Source organism: Tamandua tetradactyla, chromosome 15 (genome assembly GCF_023851605.1).
Source record: "Tamandua tetradactyla isolate mTamTet1 chromosome 15, mTamTet1.pri, whole genome shotgun sequence".
NCBI classification, from domain to species: Eukaryota; Metazoa; Chordata; class Mammalia; order Pilosa; family Myrmecophagidae; genus Tamandua; species Tamandua tetradactyla.
The window spans coordinates 75,225,603-75,243,341 of NC_135341.1; the positions used below are offsets into that span (position 1 = coordinate 75,225,603).

General features: G+C 38.4%; 1 protein-coding gene and 1 long non-coding RNA gene across 18 annotated transcripts in view; one reads left to right on the forward strand and one right to left on the reverse strand.

The window, feature by feature from the left end:
• CPNE4 (copine 4) overlaps positions 1-17,739 on the reverse strand; it is a 694,898-nt gene that overhangs the window by 112,954 nt on the left and 564,205 nt on the right. For all 17 annotated transcript variants that reach the window (XM_077130114.1, XM_077130123.1, XM_077130116.1 and 14 more), the window contains 4 exons: positions 17,199-17,270; positions 13,817-13,891; positions 3,547-3,630; positions 1,049-1,138 (listed from right to left, as the gene is read on the reverse strand). In XM_077130114.1, the coding sequence (XP_076986229.1) occupies positions 1,049-1,138; positions 3,547-3,630; positions 13,817-13,891; positions 17,199-17,270 (321 nt within the window). The remainder of the gene's footprint in view (positions 1-1,048; positions 1,139-3,546; positions 3,631-13,816; positions 13,892-17,198; positions 17,271-17,739) is intronic.
• LOC143657579 (uncharacterized) lies at positions 1,252-17,409 on the forward strand. Its single transcript, XR_013162905.1, has 3 exons — positions 1,252-1,522; positions 7,848-7,940; positions 17,012-17,409. It is a non-coding gene; the product is annotated as an uncharacterized LOC143657579 (long non-coding RNA).

The following is a 17,739-nucleotide window of genomic DNA, read 5'->3' on the forward strand; positions in this document are numbered from 1 at the left end:
AACACTCATCAATTGGCCTTTTGGTTTAGACACCAATCTCCTGTGATTTTACTTAGACACCTTGAATTTTACCAGAATAAAATCAACTCTGATATCATGGGACTTCTGGACTTCCAAGGTAGAGGAAAGACTAGACCATGGACCATAGGGAATGCCTTCTGCAGTTAACTTCTGACATTTAGCCAGTTAACTTCCTTGGTGATTCATGGCCTTCACAATGTGTCTTTTCCCCCTAACTTCTATATACCCATGGTGCTCAGAAAGATTTTTTGGTAGATTGCAAAACTGGCCATAATACCTGGCAGCTCCTCCCATCAAGAGGTGGAATCCATCTCCTTATCCCTTGAATCTGGGCTGGCTCCATGATGTGCTGTGACTAATAGAATGTGCAGGAAGTAATGCCATCTGAGTTCTGAGCCTAGTCCTCAAGAGGCCTTTCAGCTTCTGTTCTTGCTTTCTCAGAACTCTAAGGCCACGGTTGTGGAAGTCCAAGTTAGCCTGCTGGATGATGAGAGACTTATGGCCTAACCAACCCCATCATTCCAGATGATAGGCGGCCAATCCCCCAAAGCAGAGCTCCCCTACTTACCAGTAGCTGACCACAAAATCATGAGGAAGTCCAAGCACACCCAACAGCAAAATCACTCAGATGAGCTCAGCCTAATTTTCCAGTGCATAGAAACATATGCTAACATAAATGGTTGTTTTAAACTACTAAGTTTTGGTGTAGTCTGTCATGCAACAAATAATCAACAGAGTAATATTTGTGTTTTTAATAACTTCCAAGTATACTCAACTTATTTCCAAGTTTTGTCTCTGAGAAGCTATGGGCTTTATTTCTTAACATAACTGGGATTTATTTTGGACTATATCATGAGCTTCCATGGCTCTAGCAGAAGAAACACCTCTGTTTCTTCCATCAGGACATAACAGGTGAGAGAGTTGGGTAAATGGCACAGAAAGTTTTAGTTTGACAATATTCACGTGAAGAAAAAGAAGGTTAACTACATAAAGCATTGCATTTCTCAGACATAGATAGATTTCTGACCTTCAGCCGGCGATCTGGGTCTCCACTGCATAGAGAATTTACTGATACTTTGAATGATTTCCAGGCTGGGCTTAAGTTATTCATCACAACCTGAGAAAAGAAAGAGAGAAGTGGTGGTCGTGGAGAGGAAATATTTGACATCATACTGCAACATGAAAGCTGTTTAACAAGCCATTGTGATACTTATGAAAAGGACAATTGTCCAGAGCAGGTACCTTCATGAAAAGCTGGAGTAGCAAATCATTTAAGGGTGCTCACTAAGCAGGTCATAATGGGCAGAACTCCTGTGGTCCCTGGCCTGGCTGGAGTTTCATGAATAATGACAGAAATATCATCCAGTATGTGGATAATGGGAATGATCCCCTATATATCAAAAGTGGGTGGAATTAAGGAGGTGGGGCTGCTCCTGGATTTTGACAAAGGACCTTCACTTCCACAGGACCATGAAATTTGCCTCAATTGGGGTCAGCAGAGGTAAAGACTGTTGGTGGGGTTGGGGGGCCTGAGAGGCAGAGGTGGCAGGACAATTCTACTGCTAAACAAGTGAATGGTGTTTGCTCATCTGTGATTTTGAGTTGAATCAGATTTGTGAAGTCAGAAGAGAAGATTCTAGAAGAAAAATCCTCAAGGCATATTTTCACTAGGTCATCACCATTTCAATTAGAATATCTAGAAAGGCAGAATAGGACATATCTTCTAGTGGCACGAACTAAGTCTAAAATATAGTAAAGCTTACTAGTCATAGATTTAGTTAAAATTTTCCTGTGAGTCCAAATGAATACGGTCTTATCTTGCCATCACTGTGATTCAGATAACTCAATTTGCTTTAGAATATATGAGTGCCTGTTTTGTGTCTAGCATTCTGCTCTGTGTACTTTGGGGGTGGGGGGTGGGGGGTGGGATTCCCAAAGCGTGGTCCATGGACCAGAAGGAACTTCAACTACTGGAAACTTGTTAGCAACACAATTTCTCAGGCTGCACCCCAAACCTACTGACAGCACCTCTGGAGGTAGGCCATCTGTCTGAGTGATACTGATAAATGCTGAAGTTTGAGAACTACTGCTCCAGGGGACATACATACAAATGAAGTTAAATGAAATTGTTATATTAATTTTTATTCTGATATTTAGTTAGGAGAAATTAGCACTGCAAAAACAATTAATTCTCTATACAATGTAATTACTTTATAAATAATTACCTCTTCTGAACTCTTTAATATAACTGTAAATTATTAATTGGATCATGGAATCATTATTAATTTTTTTTTAAAGCACTGAGGTAGAAAAATAATGTTTCTGGGTACCGTGGTCTTGTCTCCTGATACACTAGGAATGATTAATGATGATGATAATGAAAGTTAGATAAAATTGTTTGGGTTAATTTTAATTTCTCAATCTTAAATGAACATCCTTAGAAATTAAGATGTTTCATGGCAACAGATTTGAGAAATGCAATACTGAATAAAAACTTTAAGAATTTCCTCTGAAATGAACATTTGTGTGTGTCTGCATGTGTGTGATTGTGTATGTGTTTTCCCCCAAGAGAACATTATTGCTTGGTATTTATTTTGTATCTACTGAGTAATAGAGAAATATAGAAGCCACAAAGATTCCTCCTTCCTTTACTCTACTACTGGCTATGTAAATACAAGATATTCTCGCAGCTCCATGTCAATCATCACCATCACCTGTCTTCCTCCTTATCACCATCACCTGTCTTCCTCCTTATCGATACCCTCTCCACCCTCACAGAATCCCTCTTGGACTTAACTTGGAAATAAAATAAAAACTGGAGATAGGGCTTGGTTGTTGTGTGGGGGTGGGGGTTCCCAAGGTAGTGAGAGATGTGGTTCAGAGCCACATGGAGTAGGAGGAGGAGGGAAGTGAGGGAGATACAGGGAGACCTAGCGGCTGCTGAGACAGGGACCTGTTCATACGATATAGGCCTGACATAAGTCCAGTATATGCGCTTTCCCTGGCTAGGCAGGTAGGCTTCCCAAATTATGGTGAATCTCAGGGTCAAACAACCTCAATTCAAACCTCAGCTCCACCTGCCTTTCTAACTATGAGACCTGGGAAAGCAAACTTATTTCCTTAAAGTTCAGTTTCTTCAATTGTAAAATGAGAACAAATTAACCACGTCAAGTGATTATTGTTAGAAGTAAATAAAATAATATAAAAATATAAGGTCACTTTGTACATATAAATCACTTAGTACAAGGCTTGCCACATAGTAACCTTCAGTAAATGTTAATTAGTGTTTAGATTTTTCCTATTAACGAATTGTTATCTATCTATATTGAAGATTGAGAATGGGAAATAGGGATTAGAGAGGGTTTTTTAATATCTAAGGTGAGAACAAAAAGCTAAAAATGATAGGGCCCTCTTGAGTACAGGTCTAAGTACATATCTACAGATACAAAGAAAGGGTTTTCTCAATGTAGATCAATTCATTCTCTTAGGAGGCAAGATGGCATAGCTGAAGATGACTCTTCTCACCTCAGTTCGGTGCACAAGCTGTTGAGTTGCATCATCATTCATACGAAAAATTTCCAGAAATGGGTCAGATTTACTGAAGAAATCCTAAAATAGATGAAAAACAATGAGATTTTCCCCCCACATTTAATCCAGCCCTGATCAATCAGGAATATTTAATCAATGTACAATCTCCTTGATTTCCTGTTGGCCACATGGGGAAGCCACCATTCCCTGGATAACTGCTCAGATCTACCAAATTCTCTTTCCCTTTGATGGTTCACAACACCTTCTCTGTTGTGATGGTTCACAACACCTTCATTCCTATGTTTGAGCCATGGCTCAAACGAGCTGCATCTGAACTCCAAGTCCTTGAGAAATAAGTACTTGATGGGTTGGAATCTAAGGTATTCTTCAAAGATCAATTCAAAAGCCAATTCTTTGAGAGCAGTATATTTACTGCCTGATATATTTTAATTAGTTATTATAAAGGCTATATTTGATGGCAATATCTGGATCACCCATGGGTCTGTTTCTAGTGTCTTTTCCTTGGCCCTGCCTCTTGGTATGCTTGATAACTTTTTGTTAAATACCAGACACTGTGTGAGAAAGATTATAAAGGCTTTACATGAGTATTTTCTGGCAAGCAGTTATAATGGGGCAGTCAACTGAATTCAATCAGGATTGAGCTATTTAGAGGCTGGGTTTCTTCATAAGCGTTTAAAGGCCTAATCTATTTCGGATTCCATTATTCCTTGAGCATAGTCTTTAAAGAGTTCCAACTGATAGCCTAAGTATTTATGAGCACTGCTCCTTCTTGACAAGCTCTCAATGCCAATTTTTATTTGTACGACTCTCAAAGGCTCTATTTATCTCCATAATCCATTGGCTCTAGTTTTTGTTCCTTTTCTCTCTGCTGCTATTTGCTAATTAGTGAATACCTTGAAAAAATAAAGCCACTCATTGTTGGACTTCCTTTCTCTGAAGCTTCTTGAACTTCAAACCCTGGTTCTCTCAGTAGTCCTGAACTCCAGTTTTGCTTCTCTAGTCCCATGAGACCACGAAACATTCTGCTCAATTACTCTGCTCCATAGTAGCTATTTTCTCAGAGGCGCCTCAGCTTCTGTAACCTGTGTTTTAGGAATCAGCCTTGAGTGGAAAATCTGTGTAGAATGGCTGAATTACTTCAATGCTTTTCTCTGTTCTCCAATTTCTTGGCCCCTCAAGTCTTTTCACCTCGTATTTTATCCAGTTTTTTAATTGTTTTCAGTGGGAAACAAGTCCTCACTAGAAGCAGAACCTATCTACACCCTTGTTTTATTCCGTAGATTATAAACTCTAAGAAAGTAGAAACTATGTCTTATTTCCTTTGTATTTATCATTTCCATTTTGTCTAGATTTTACTAACACATAGTGTTTATTGAATGAATAAACAAATCCAAAATGAATAAATGAATGTCTGAGCAATAGCTTTATTTATCCCAAACATTATATATTTTGTCAGATATTATTTTTCAGACATATAGATTCCAGCAAAGCAGATTTAAGTTGATATTATCCTTACATGTCAATTTTCATCCCCTAAAACTAAGAAGCCTGGAATCAAACTCATCATTTCCCTTTGTACATTGTTTGGCCTCTACTTCCTTACTGTCAATATCTCTACCAGCCACCCTAATCTTCAGCTCAACAAAATATTTGCAGAGCATATTCTGATCATATAGTCTTTGAACTTGATGTTAAGATTCAAGGAGGGAAAGAATCCAGTCTTGGTCTTTCAAAGTACCAAATACCCTGGTGGTAAAACAAGCCCATAAAAAAAGCATAACTCAAGGCTAAGTGAAAACAAACAAAAGCACAAAGACTCTTTAGAGAAGAGTGGGAGTTGGTGAATTTTGACTGGAAAGAAGGTTGTAAGGAAGCTATTTTTAAGGAGGAATTAGCCTGAATGAGGTGTGTGTGGTAGTTTCATGTGTCAACTTGGCTATGTTACAGTTTCCAGTTATTCAATTAAACACTAATCTAGGTGTTTCTATGAAAGCATTTTGTAGTTGTGGTTAACATATACAAACAGTTGACTTTAAGTAAAGGAGATGTGATAGCTAAGTTCATGTGTCAACTTGGCTACTCTCGGCACAACTTCCTATTGTTTGGTCAAGCAACCAGTAGCCTGATTATTACAGTGTGGGTATCGATTTAAATCATTAGTTGGTTGATTCCATCTGTGGCTGATAGCATCTACAATCAACAAAGGAGATTGCCTTCAGCAATGAGAGAAGTCTCATTCAATCAGTGGAAGTCTTTAAAGGGAGAGCTGATGATTTCAGCAATCAGAAAGAAGAATTTCTATCTCTACTTCAGCAAACCAGCTTCTAGTGGGGAAATTATTGAAATCTTCACTGGAGTTCCCAAGTTGCAGTCTGCCCAATGGAATTCAGACTTGTCAATCCCCATTGTCAAGTGAGCCAATTCCTATTTTTAAAATCTTATATTATTACACACACACACAGCCTGTCAATTCTGCTTCTTGGGGTAACACTGACAAATATACAATATGTGAGATTAATAATTCAGGTGGGCATAATCCAACCAGTTTAAAGGTTTTATGAGCAAAAACAGGTTTGTCTGAGGAAGAAGAAATTCTCCCTGTGGACCTATGGATTGCAGCTTCAGCTCTCACCCAAGAGTTTCTAGCCTGTCAGCCTGTTCTACTGATCTAGGACTTGCAAGTCCAAACAATCATGAGAGCAGATTCCTTGAAATGAACAAATTGTTTCAATAATAAACAATTTTGGTTTTTTTTGCATGGGCAGGCACCAGGAATCAAACCCGGGTCTCCGGCATGGCAGGCAAGAATAATTAACAGTTTTATTAGTAAAACTTATTACTTATTAAACAGATTAATAAATCTCTTAAAATATAGAGAAATAGAGAGATAGCTAGATTAAATAGATAGATAGAAAGAGAGAGAGATAGAGAGAGATAGCTATAGATAGATCCAAACGGCTGTATGCTTTCTGGGTGGAACCCTGACCGACACTGCATGGAACTCCGACTGGTACAGGTGAGGAGGACACCAAGGAGCTTCATTTGGCTGCAGCCTAAGGATGTGTAGGGGAGGAATTGGAGACAGTGCTGGCAAAGTCAACTCCATGATGTCTAGAGACGCAAATGCTCATGTGATGTCTCTCTGCTTGCCTGGTGAGGCAGTGGGAAGCCACTGAAGGACTTTGAACAGGGAAACATGATTGACTCTGCAGTTAAGAATATAAGCCTAGCAACTTCGGATAAATGAGAAAGGAGAGATGGTAGGTGGGGGCTTTATCTTCCCCTTTGCTGTCCTCACCATTCAACCAGGTACCGGCATGGTGCTCCACAATATCCTCTTCCTTCCCAGATCTGACATATATCCTTTCACTCTATTTCTGAAGGTGTCAGGTTACCACCCTTCATTTGTCACAAACCCACGGTGGCAGCTCTCACTGCTACACCTCTCCCACAAACCTTGTCCAAAACGGGCCCCGCTTCCTCTCAGAAACATATCTAGTTAATTCCCACCTGTCTGTATTTGCTGCTCAGGCCTATTTCTGTCCTAACACTCATCTTAAAAAGTGGAGCCTCCTTCTCCCCTCCCTTCTCTTTGAATGTGGGTCACATTGGCTTGTTCCTATGGGCCCCTGGATTATTTCTCTAGTAGCTTCATGCTCTGCCTCCTTGAAGGGATTGTTGGGCCCTCAGGGGACTTATTTGTGAATTGTACTTAGAAACTGCTAACTGTGCTGTTGGAACTCTATGGCTTTTTTCTTTTTACTGATAATATTTTACTTTTGTTATCATAAAGGTATTCCATCTTTATTAAAAATATAAAATAGAGAAAAATAGAAAGAAGGAAAAACTAGTCCATAATCCCACCCCTAACTCCACAGCCATCAACAGCATTTTAGAAAATCTTTCTCAAGAAGCTAAACATTCATTCACTCCTTCCTCCCTCCCCCCAACCTTTCTTTTTCTTTTTACACATATTTGTACTCATTCCCCATATATATTTTAGTACCCTATTCCTCTCATTTGGTAGAATTTTCAATGCGTTTTCTATTTTGTTTCACATTTTAAAAAATACTATCTAGGGTTAGGAGAGAATTGTTGTGGGAGGACATCACTAGAGATTCGGGACCAGGGTAGACATAAAGAGAGATCAGATATAGTCTCTGTCTTCAAGTAACTGAAAGTCTAATATATAGCATAATGGCTTTAGGATTGTTTTCAAATCCTACTCTACCACATATAATCTGATGATCTTGGGCATGATATTTAATTTCTTCCAGTCCCAGTTCTTTCCTCTGCACATGGAGAGAGTAACACTTTAGGAGGACCAGAGGAGCTGATATCTGAGGGGGGTTGAGTCCAGCAGTCACGTGGTAAGCGTTCAAAAAATGTTGGCTGTTACCATTATTGTCAATAGAAGGGAGAATGCGTGAGGACAATTTATAAAGCACTATAAAGATGTCAGGGATGCTTACTATTAAGAAAGCATCTGATTGCTGAAAATAAAACAACTCATAATGAACTCATGAAAACTGTAAGCATACAGCTAGAATTTGTAGCTTTAAAAACAATTCTTGAGTCTTACTGTATGGTCAGTTGAGCACATCTGGGATTTTCAGCTTTCTTTGCTTGACCATCAGCAGTAAAATGGCCCTTGGTGGCCCTTGGGGAAATTCGGTGCAATGAAGATGTAATGAATTAGGCATTTCAGCTAAGTTTAGCAATGGGGAAATTTTTAATTACTTGGTGGCCATTTGACTTGACAAGTATGAAAGAATTTAGTTAAGTAGGAGGGTGATAAACAATCAACTGAGGTTTGTAATAGAAAAGGAAGCAGCACATGTCCATGACAGTGATCTTGAATATAGAATACAGACTAGAAGAGTTTGTATTGCTTACTAACTCTATGACTGGGAAAACTGTTTAATTGCACTATGGTTCATCTATAAATTGGGAATAATAATAATATCCACTTTTGCAGACATGATTATGAGTTTTGGGGATTATGTAAATTAGACATCTAGTACATTGTAGATGCTCAATAATAAAAATAATTTTTGTTTTAATTTTGGTATATTTGGTATATTTTTATTGAGATATCTTCACACACTACTTAATCCACCCAAAGTGTACAATCAGAGGTTCACAATATCATCATATAGTTGTATATTCATCACCATGATCATTTCTCGAACATTTGCATCACCCCAGAAAACAAAATTAAAAGAAAAAAGAAAACTCAAAAACATCCCATACCCCTTACTCCTCCCTCTCGTTACCACCAGTATGGTACGCTACCCAATTTTAAGACCTACAATAGAGGTAGGTTAACTAAGACAGTGTAGTACTGACAGAATTAGTTATATATGTATATATAGCTAACAAAGCAAAATATCCAGAAGTAGATCCATTCAAACACAGGCAGCTATTTTTTTTTCAATCAATAATTCTTCCTTGCCATCAGTAAGGCAGAACATATTATAGTTCCCAGGCAGGCGCATTTTGATCATAGTAAAATCACAGCACAGCAGGTAGGGTTTTTACACTGCTTTAGAGTAGGGGCTGGCAAACTTTGGTGTGCAGGCCAAATCTGACCCACTGCCTGTTTTTGTAAGTAAAGTTTTATTGGCTCACAGCCATACTCATTCACTTAAGAATTGCCTCTCTGTTTTCCTACTTCAAAAGCCGAGTTGGGTAGTTGTGGCAGAGACCACATGGCCTGCAAAACCTAAAATGTTTACTATCCTGGCCCTTTATAGAAAACATTTGTTAACCCTTCTTATATAGCATCCCATTAAACCAGCATCATAGGAACACTAAAACTTCAGTCTATCGTGATTATTATTACAAATCTGGAGTCCACCGGTATGAGAAATGACATGAATACTTTTTCAAGAAAGGGTGGAGACTCTGTCAGCTTGAATCTTTCAAAGTGATTTTTACATGCATATCACTACCTACTCGTTAGATTAGTTGCTGACTAACTAATAATATTATAAAAATGTTTTGGAAGTTAGAAAGTGTATCTCTTGGCTAAGTGGAATACATTAGCATTAGATAAGTAGGTTATTTCTTGAAAAACAATTTATGTACTAGCTCTCAATGAAGATTGCCTCTCAGATTTCAAGGAGTTTCTGGATTTCCATCTTAGGTAGAAAGTTGCTGGCCTGTTAGACAGCATTGGGAAGGCAAGTTAAAATGACTATTCCTGTCAAAAGGAACAGGACATTTCTCTATCACTGCAGTGTGTAAATGTATTTAGTGGTTCCTCATATGCCCTATGACTTTTGGTCTCAAACTTTTTGGTCTGTTTAGTCCTTTACACTTTTAAAAATTATTGAGTACCACAGAGAGTTTTTATTTTGGTGGGTTATAGCTATCAATATTTACATATTATAAAGTAAAACGTTTTCAAAATATTCGTGTGGATTCATTTAAAAATAATTAAAATAAATCCACTATATCATAAAATAAATAGCATTTTTAAAGGAAAATAATTATATCTTCCAAAGTAAATATTAATAATGAGAAAAATGGCATAATTGTCTTAATAGAAGGCAGCAGAATATTCTTATCTGCTTCTGTATTTAATGTGTTGTGATATCATACATCATGTAGCCTCTCGAAAACTACACAGTACACTTGGGCGAGAATGAGAGTGAAAAAACAAAATAATTCCTTAGTATTCTTATGAGTTTTAACCTCATGGCTCCCCTGAAAGGGTCTTGGGGACCTCAGAGACCTTCAGGTTTCTTGGACTGACTTTGAGTACTGCTGTCCTACGGGACACCCTCATCTCCCTTCTTGGATTCCTATTTCTCAAAATACAAGAGAACATTATCAAGTCTCCCATGTCCTAAGACCAATCCAATTTCTAATCCATTAACTTTCTGCACTGAGAGAAGATTTAGATTTTAATCAGGCAACCTGACTGAATCCCTCTCTGTCACTGCTGGTACATATGTGTATGTTAGTTAGTATGTTTGTGTGTGTGTGTGTGTGTGTGTGTGTGTGTGTGAGTATGGCCTTTAGTAAGTCATTTCATATTTCTGAACTTCAAAATTCTCATCTATAAAAGAAGGGAGTTGGATTAAACCAGTGGCTTTCTACCTGAGATATCTGGGTACCTGGGAGTTACCTGAGTTATTCAAAGGGACTGGAATTCAGATTACCTATAATCATTGTCTGAGTTGGATATAGCATGTTTTCCCCACATATTCATACTGCAGTTTTCCTGTGTTATAGAAATCAGTTCCTACATGATACTCATTAACAAAGTTTAAAAAATTAAGAGCTTTATCTTATTGTGGCTTTTAGATATGACATATATTTTTTCAATTACTAGATATATAAGCTCAACTGCTAATATGCAGATAGCTACAAGATCATTTAATGCTGAAAGCTAGAAAGAGGTTCTCCTTGAGGAACTCTGTTAACTATTTTTTGGCTAGTACGTGAAATAAGTGTACTGAATTATTCTGGCTCCATCACAAAAATATTGTGGCAGACTATTTCCAAAGATGGCCAGCACAATGTGTACTGTCTACATGCTTTTCTACAGTGTGACCTAGCCGTTCCCCCATCAAGGATCTGGAGTCTAAGCTAGCTCTGAGGCATGAGGCTCAACAATGACACGGCACTGGACAACTGGTACATTTAAGGGTAGGAATGGTCACTTAGAACAATATCAAGTGCCTTGGTCGGGCTCTTTCAGTTCTGTGGGCAAGTCTTCATTTGACTGAAGGGAAATTGTTCAAAACCTTGGAGCCAAAGTATCCACTAACAAACCCTCAAACATCCTTGCGTTGTAACAAAATTACATAGAGGACAAATTACAGGTACTTAAGAGACAACTAAGTGGAGAAAAGCCATTATAAGCCATTAAGTGAGTAGCATAAAACTTCCCCACATTGACCCGATGGCTTATAATGGCAACAGAGAAGATACTGCAAGACAGTTTGGTGAATTCTTCTGAAACTTGGGGAGCTGATAGGGAAGAAAGATCATCAATACCCAAGAGGAGTGTTAGGCAAGACCCCTTCCCTCATGATGTGACTAGCCCTTAACGGATATTCCCACACAGCAGTTCCATAATGACTGTATACCTGTCCTATAGCAGCTGCATTCCTGCAATAACCTTCTGACCCAATGCCCACCCTCATGCAGCTGCATTCCTATGACAACCCCTTTACTCAATTTCTTCCCTCCAGCAGTTACAACCCTGCATGACTACAGAAGCATTTAACTTTTAAACTCTGCCATTGAAGAATTGCCTACTCCCTCACCCACCCATACCTGGCGTCACTTATCTCCCCACTCAGTCCCCCAGATATAAAAGATCCTTCACTGTTCTCCCCAGCAGGCTGGAGTCTGACTTCAGCCTCCCACCATAAATTTCTTCACTTTTGATCAGCTTATCTCCCAGCCTTTTTCGAACCTAACAAGGAGGTGAGGGTGAAAAGCGCATACCCAACTGATTTCAAGGTACACTCTAGTTTCCAGCATTTAGTGCATGGTAATGTTAAAAGGTAGAAGTTTGTGAAAGTTTCATATAGTCTACTCAGGCCAAATATAATTATTTTATAAGGATAAAGTCTTTTCTGGTGTCCCCTGGCAAAATGAATTATCCTTTCCAGAGCTCTCTGTTTATATATCTATTATTGTACTTATCATCACATCCTATCATGGTTATAAGTATTTTTATATCATTTATTGTTTAAATTTACATCTCACTTAGATGGTTAATTCCAGGTTGTAAGTGGTTTAAAGTCTGTCCTTTTCCCAGCATATCATGCATACAAGCAGCCAAGAAAGTTTTGATACATCAATGAAAGCTTTTGATACATGAATGATGTATGAGTCAATAAGTGAATACATAAAAGAGTGAAAAAATAAAAACATAATGGGTTGAGTTTTCATTTTAGATAAAAACAACAAGATATGCCAAGTTATAAGCTGCAGCATTTGGCTATTAGACAGTCGCATGACAAATTGCTTTACCTTTTCACCCTAATGCCTATAAGTTCATTGCTTTAAAAAGTGGTGCCACATCCAAAAATCTCCAATTCCTTGGTTTTAATCTATGAAAATGTGATCCTATGTGATTACATTTGTGGGCAGACTGATGGGGTTTTTGACTTAAGGATATGGGTGGTGGGGAATCATAGCTATCATAGGGTAAGTTGTGAAGGACACTTTTTTTTTAAGGGATGGGGATTGCAGAACTTTTTCTGTATACAAAAGAGTAACATGGCCTTTAGTTAGATGGAAGTTTCGAAGTATAATAGGAAGATTACTGATGGGAGTCAGACTGACCTTGGACCTTCCCTTTTACCACAGATTATCAGGTAAATGTACCTTGCAGACTTCCAACTATAGACAGTGTACTTGATCAAGGGCCCCAGATGCTGTGCTCTGAAGTCCAGCCCTGCATTTACACTAGAGGCCAATGACTGAGTGCTCAGAGGGTACTAAAGCAAGCCTGTTCCTGGGAGGCATGGGATTCCTCTGAGGGCCACAGCTGGCTCCAAAACTCTTCAATGGTCTTGTCAAAACTTCTTTAGACTACATTGTATTCCAGGACACTTCTACCCAACCTTCATTCCCTCTCTACTTCACTCATGGTCAGACTTGCACCATGAATTGTCAGTTTTCCCAGACTTCCTCCCTGTGCTCTCTACACAGACATTTTCCCTTATAAATCCCGTGCACATTGAATCCTGTCTGCCTCTTAGAGGATCTGGACTAATACATGGAATGACCTTAGACAAGCTACTTGATCTTTGAATCTGTTTCTCTATCTGTAAAACTGTGTTAATAGTATCTGTTTCATGGAGTTATTAGAATGGTTAAATGTGATAATGCATGAAAAGTTCTTAACTCTGTACCTGGCAAATATATAGGTGCTGAATAAATGTCACCCTTCTTACTTCTCATGTCTTCTCTTTCCCTTGATATATTCCTAGTAATGGGATTAAATCATACTTACCTGTGCACCACCGATCTGTGACAATGGGGAACAAATGATGTCAGGGTATAATAAAGTTGTCCTATTTTAATTATTATCCCTCCCAACTTTCACAAACTGCTTCTCAGCTTGGAGGAAGGCCTACCTTGCAGACTTTTCTGAAATCTTTATCTGTTTAATAATGTGGGTTGAAAGGAAAAGATGGCTAAGGGGGAAATTTGATTAAACTGTGTGTGCTAGCTTTATTACTTCCTTCAATAAGGTTAATGCCAAACACCTTACCTTGTCATCCAATTTCCGTGCGTTGAATGCGAGTTCAACATAGTCGTCATTGCCAGATAATTCTTCAGCAATCACCTAAATGAAAAGTCATGCATCAGCTGCAACAGAGAACATATCATTTATCCAAACCACTCCAGAGAAAATTTAGCTTACGTTTGGTCAAAAACAATGAAGACAGAGGTAGAGCAAAGAGATCATCCACAACTTTGGGCCCTGCTTAGTGGGCATGACACAGACTTTCCAGGTGTACAAGGGAACTCCCTGGAATAGGGAGCAGTATATAACTAGATCTCATTTATGCTGAGCTCGAGAACAGGAGAGATAGGGACTAAGCTTGAGGAAGAGATATATATTTGGAGAAGGAGTTTCCAAAGTTCACAAGGCATTGGGTAGGACTTCCACAAATAATTACATGTAATCTTTTCCTTTGGGAAGCAAAAAAGGAGGATAGCAACAAGTATTTCTCGAATGGTTTGAATCAGACCACTAAGGGATGGGGATAAACTAGTTTCTATATAATTTCCAAATCAATAGCTGTCATGGAAATGTCCTAATTTTTGTGTTTTTAAAAAGATCCTCCCTGGACTTCCTAAGATAAGGGATAAAGAGGGAAGGAGAAAGAGACATGAAAGTAGGATTCAAGCCCTTGACACCACAGAACAGAGCATTCCTGACAAGAATTTTGCTATACGTTGTACTAATACTGCCTGTTTCAACTTGCTAATGCTGCCAGAATGCCACATACCCAAAATGGATTGGCTTTTACAAAGGGCTTTTATTAGGTTACAAATTTACAGCTCTAAGTCTATGAAAATGTCCAAATTAAGGCATCAACAAGAGGATACCTTCACTCAAGAAAGGCCAATGACTTCTGCGGTTTTTCTGTCACGTGGGAAGGCATATGACAATGTCTGATGGCCCTTCTCTTCTGGTTTGGTTTCCAAAATGTCTCTTTCAGCTCCTGTGGGTCCTTCTGACTGCTCCTTGGGTGTTTTCTTTCTTAGATTCTCTAAATTCTCTCGGTTCTCTGGAAGGACTCTTGCAAGCTGATTAAGACCCACCCTGAATAAGTATGGCTATATCTCAAAGGAAACAACCTAATCAAAAGGTCCCACCCAATAACAGGTCTTCCCCCACAAGATGGATTAAAAGGACATGGCTTTTATGGGGTACATAATAGTTTCAAACTAGCACACTGCATAAGCAAGGATTTTGTTATAAGTTGTGATAATACTGAGCAAGAGCCTCTTTCATAATAAGTCATTTTTCCATATTAAGTAGCCAATGAGATGGCTTGAAAAACCTTGGGCTACAAATTGGTGCAAAAGTCAGGAGAAAAGGATAAAAAATCTGGGGCCAGTCTAGTCACATACAGGTTAAATAATTATAAATAATATTGCAACTTCACTAGGCATCGAGGGATCACAACATGTTAACACTCTTTTTGGATTTGTCATGTTGAGACACTGATCTTTAATTCAATTCTATCTCAGTTCTGTCTGAGTTCAGCTGTTCCATTCTGGGTTAGGTCCATCTGTTCCAAGTACTTAAGAATAGCCTCTGGGAAATTTAAGTTATTTTACACCTAATATTAAATCTAAAGAGTTGTCTAAAGAGAGAGACAAGTAAGGAACATGAATCCAAGAATACAATAAAAACTTAAGGAATACTTGGTAAGCCAGAAACCATTATTTCCTATTTTTCATTTGGTCCTATTTCAACCCTCACCACCTTCATAGCTCTTATATTTTATTTGAAAAGTGGTACTTAACTATATTGTGGTCACAGAAGCCTTTGGAAAGCTGATGAAAGTTATGATTTTCCCCATCTGCTTAGGCCTAGAAAATTTTGCATGCATCCTCAAGTGTTTCCCAGAAGTCACTAAAGCCAGTCTTATGATTCAAGTATGCAAGAGTAAGAGGAGTATCTAAATATTTTAAATTTAAGAAGAACTCAATTCTTTGGGATATGTGGAAGAAGAAAATCTCCAGTATGTCTTAGAGAAAGGATGACCAAGTGAAGTCATATTCCACCTGGTAGAGATCCATAGTAAATCTCATACTTGGATCTACCATTCCAAGGCTCGTTTGGGTTTGTGGGTTTTGGAAATGAACTATTAGACCCATGGCTTTTGACAGCACCATTGAGGTCTTCAAAGACCACTTGATTCATAATTGAACCTGGCAGTCAAGGTGAAGCTTCCACAATGTCATATAAAATATTCAAGCAACAAAGTCAGATAAGTTCCTGTAAGAATGGCTAAATCTTTCACTGCTGGACACCGCTTTTAATTTTTTCCTTAAAAAAAAACAGCTTTTTTTTGCATGGGCAGGCACTGGGAATCAAACCTGGATCTCCCACATAGCAGGCAAGAATTCTGCCATTGAGCCACCATTGCACTGCCCAACAGCTTTTTTTATAATGAATCAGTCACTCTCAAAATGGAATATTCAAAGAATGTTTCCTCCTGGAAATTTAAGATTTTCCCTAGCAATTAAGATTCTCCTGGTATTTTCTACCTTTCCACCCCCTCTCTCCCAATCTGCACACACAGGGCTAAATGGCTGGAACATGTTCTCTGCCTTAAAGGCTCTAATACAAGATGTCAAAATTTCAAATACCATGAGTTCGATTTGAAATTTAGGAACTTATTTAGAAATACTCCTGGTGTTACCCAGTAGAAACTTCTCTCATGGGATTGAAATGTTCTGTAATCTGCACTGTCCAAAATAGTAGCCATTGGTCACACGTGACCATGAAGCACTTGATATGCGGCTAGAGTGACTAAGGAAGTGAATGTTTGATTTTATTAATTTTTAAATAATTTATATTTGTTTAAACAGTTACAAGTAGCTAGTAGCTACCATATTGGGCAATGCAAATTAGAGAACATTTCTATCATTGCAGAAAGTTCTATTTTATTGGAGAGTTTTAAATGCTGGGATCCTTAATCCTAAGGCAATAAACCAAATGTTGGATTAAATGCTAATAGAGCAAATTTTTAGTTCTCTCAAGAAATGAGAGGCAGGGAAAGGTATCTTTGTGATTGAAAATCTCAGACAACTCCAGATTCTTTCTGTGTTCAACAGCTCCATCTTTCTCCCTCACTAAAACCTGTACTGTAGTTGCTGAAGTCTTAGTATACGAAGTGAGTGATCTCATGTACAAATCCTTTTTCTCTTCTGTGTATCCTAGAGTTGGAAGAGTCAAAATACCATTGGTGGGAAGAAGAAAGAAGGAAAAAGGAAAGAGGTGGCCTGGGTAGTTCAATAGCTGTGGCACCAACTCCTAATAATCAGAGTGTCTACATCCCATTCATCTGATTTGGACCAACCAGCTCCATCTAGGTTCCTAGGCAGCTCACTGCTTAGGGGAAGCTTACCGTGATGGAGGATTTCCCTGCTGTGTTCCCATGCTTCAGCAAGGATTTGGACAGTTTTCTCTGGGAGACAATCTGCAAAAAGGAAACAAAACATGGAAGTATTTATTATATGACTGCGAGTAATTTTTAATTTTCCACTACAAAATTCTGCATTCACAGTTCTACTTGAAATTTTAACAGCATCCATGTCCATTTATATTCCAAAGTTTGTCCATGGGCCTCTCCTAAATACAGGTTATTCCCTTCTTCCTCCCTTTATTTCCTCTCATGGCATGTGACATAAGAGAGTGAGTGAGGTATTACAGATAATTCAATTAGGAGGTGATTTAACTGTTGCTGAGGCATTTATATAAAAATTAGATGGAAAAAAGTTGAACATGTATGTTAAGGTACAGTAAATGAAGCTTCAGAATGATCTCACATTAGTGATAAACTCTTTGGAAACTGGGAGTGGGATGTAGGATAGGAGAAATCTGAATATATACCTTCTGATCTATAACCTCTAGAGCTCTATTGTTAACGTACTCATTAGGAAACCATG